Source organism: Stegastes partitus, unplaced genomic scaffold (assembly GCF_000690725.1).
Source record: "Stegastes partitus isolate 25-593 unplaced genomic scaffold, Stegastes_partitus-1.0.2 Scaffold1956, whole genome shotgun sequence".
NCBI classification, from domain to species: domain Eukaryota; kingdom Metazoa; phylum Chordata; class Actinopteri; family Pomacentridae; genus Stegastes; species Stegastes partitus.
In genome coordinates this window covers 39,432-41,180 of record NW_007579687.1, presented here as the reverse complement: position 1 = coordinate 41,180, position 1,749 = coordinate 39,432, and the positions used below count along the sequence as shown (strand labels likewise).

General features: G+C 44.4%; 1 protein-coding gene across 1 annotated transcript in view; it reads right to left on the bottom strand.

Moving 5' to 3' along the window:
• Nucleotides 1-307: 307 nt before the first annotated feature.
• LOC103373335 (protein phosphatase methylesterase 1-like) overlaps nucleotides 308-1,749 on the bottom strand; it is a 12,396-nt gene continuing 10,954 nt past the window's right edge. Inside the window, exons 10-11 of the mRNA XM_008303197.1 lie at nucleotides 1,252-1,316; nucleotides 308-379 (exon numbers count right to left, since the gene is read on the bottom strand). Of these exons, the coding sequence (XP_008301419.1) occupies nucleotides 308-379; nucleotides 1,252-1,316 (137 nt within the window). The remainder of the gene's footprint in view (nucleotides 380-1,251; nucleotides 1,317-1,749) is intronic.

The following is a 1,749-nucleotide window of genomic DNA, read 5'->3' as shown; positions in this document are numbered from 1 at the left end:
AATGCCATAGCTGCTGGTGGAAGAACTTAGAACCAAGAAACCCTGGAACATGTCTGATACCAGCTCTGAAGTTAAAGTCTGATCAGCTGGTTTTGTTGTTGTCAGTATATGTGTCCAAACAAATGGACCTTTAGTGGTACCAGGCATTAGTGTGTGTGTCCATTATTTATATATATATAATTATTTATATATGTGTGTGTGTGTGTGTGTGTACACACACTTGAGCGTGAACCCTAACCAGCACGTCGGCGAGTTAAACTGGCAGAACATCTTTGTAGATCCACAGCAGCCAGCTTTATTTCTAGCTTTACCTCCTGGTTTCTTTTCTGGCTTCAGCAAACTTGTGTCTGAGCAGGAAGGCGGCCACAGCTTCAGCCACCTGCAGAGCAAAACAGAGCAAAACAGGAAACACCAGAAAGCTTCCAGCAGCACAAATGATTTACTTCCTTCACTTTTCTAAGGTGGCAGGAATCTTTGGAGCTCATCCTGTAAAAGTGAGACGTGTTGGTTGAGTGAACGTATTCATCATGTGACCCTCAGAACCAGAACCATGACAAGTTTGAACTGTGAAGAAGCTGCAGGCCTCAGCTGTGTTCGGTCTGCAGCCCTTCATCAGCCAGTGAAGGTGATGCTGGATGCAGCTGGTCGTCCTGGTGGAGGCTCAGAGGAACGTTGTCTGTACGTGAACCTGCTGAAATGGGATTATTCACTCCAAGTCTGGATGCTGGTTATTTGTCTGTTAAGGGTGAAACGCTTTTAAAACCTTAGAACCTGCGAAACGTTTCCTGTAAACTTGCTGCAGAGACTTTAGTTCTTGTACTTGAAGGATCCCGCCTGCACACTAAACGTGGAACATCTGACATGCTGGACTCCGTCGCTTGATGAATGTGATGAACCAAAACATCCACGGAGGTTTCAGAAGTCCCAGTTCCATCTGGTGTTTTGTCTTCGGCTGAAGTTCTTTTATTTCAGCAGCTTATTGTTTCCTTCTGCTCTCACTCAGTGGCACCAACCGTTTGTCCAGATGTTCCCACCGGACGGAGCATCAGCTGACATTTTCATTTTAGATTTTCTGCAGTTTCCTTTATAAATTACAACTTTGTCATGAATTCAGAAACACTTCGCTGATGTTTGATCATGTTTTTAATACAACTAATTGGCAAATTTAACTTCCTCAACAAATCTGTAATTCTTGAAAACGTGAGGTTTAACTGGACCGTAATCGATGTGGAGGACAGGAACAGTTCTTACTTTTTCTGGTTTGTCTTCTTGCACTGCATGGCCACAGGGGGGCAGCACCTGCATCATGAATTTACCTGGAAACAGAGAGCAGACAGGTGAGAGGTCTGTCGGCTTCAGCAGCAGCTGAGTCAATGAAAAGCCCAATGAATGCTGTTAGAAGTAATCCGATTACCCCAGGGCTGGAGCTTTCATGTAGTGAATCTGAACTGGGAGTCTGACATCAGAGACAGTACGCTGCTGTTAGAAGTAATCTGATTACTGTCAGGGGATACAGCGTTCGTCTGGTTTGTCGACAGTCTGTCAGTTCCAGTGTTACTGAAACACGAGCAGCTGGAAGGGTTGTGTGTCTGTTGTGTGTCTGTTGTGTATCTGTTGTGTATCTGTTGTGTGTCTGTTGTGTATCTGTTGTGTGTCTGTTGTGTGTCTGTTGTGTATCTGTTGTGTGTCTGTTGTGTGTTTGTTGTTTGTCTGTTGTGTATCTGTTGTGTGTTTGTTGTGTGTTTGTTG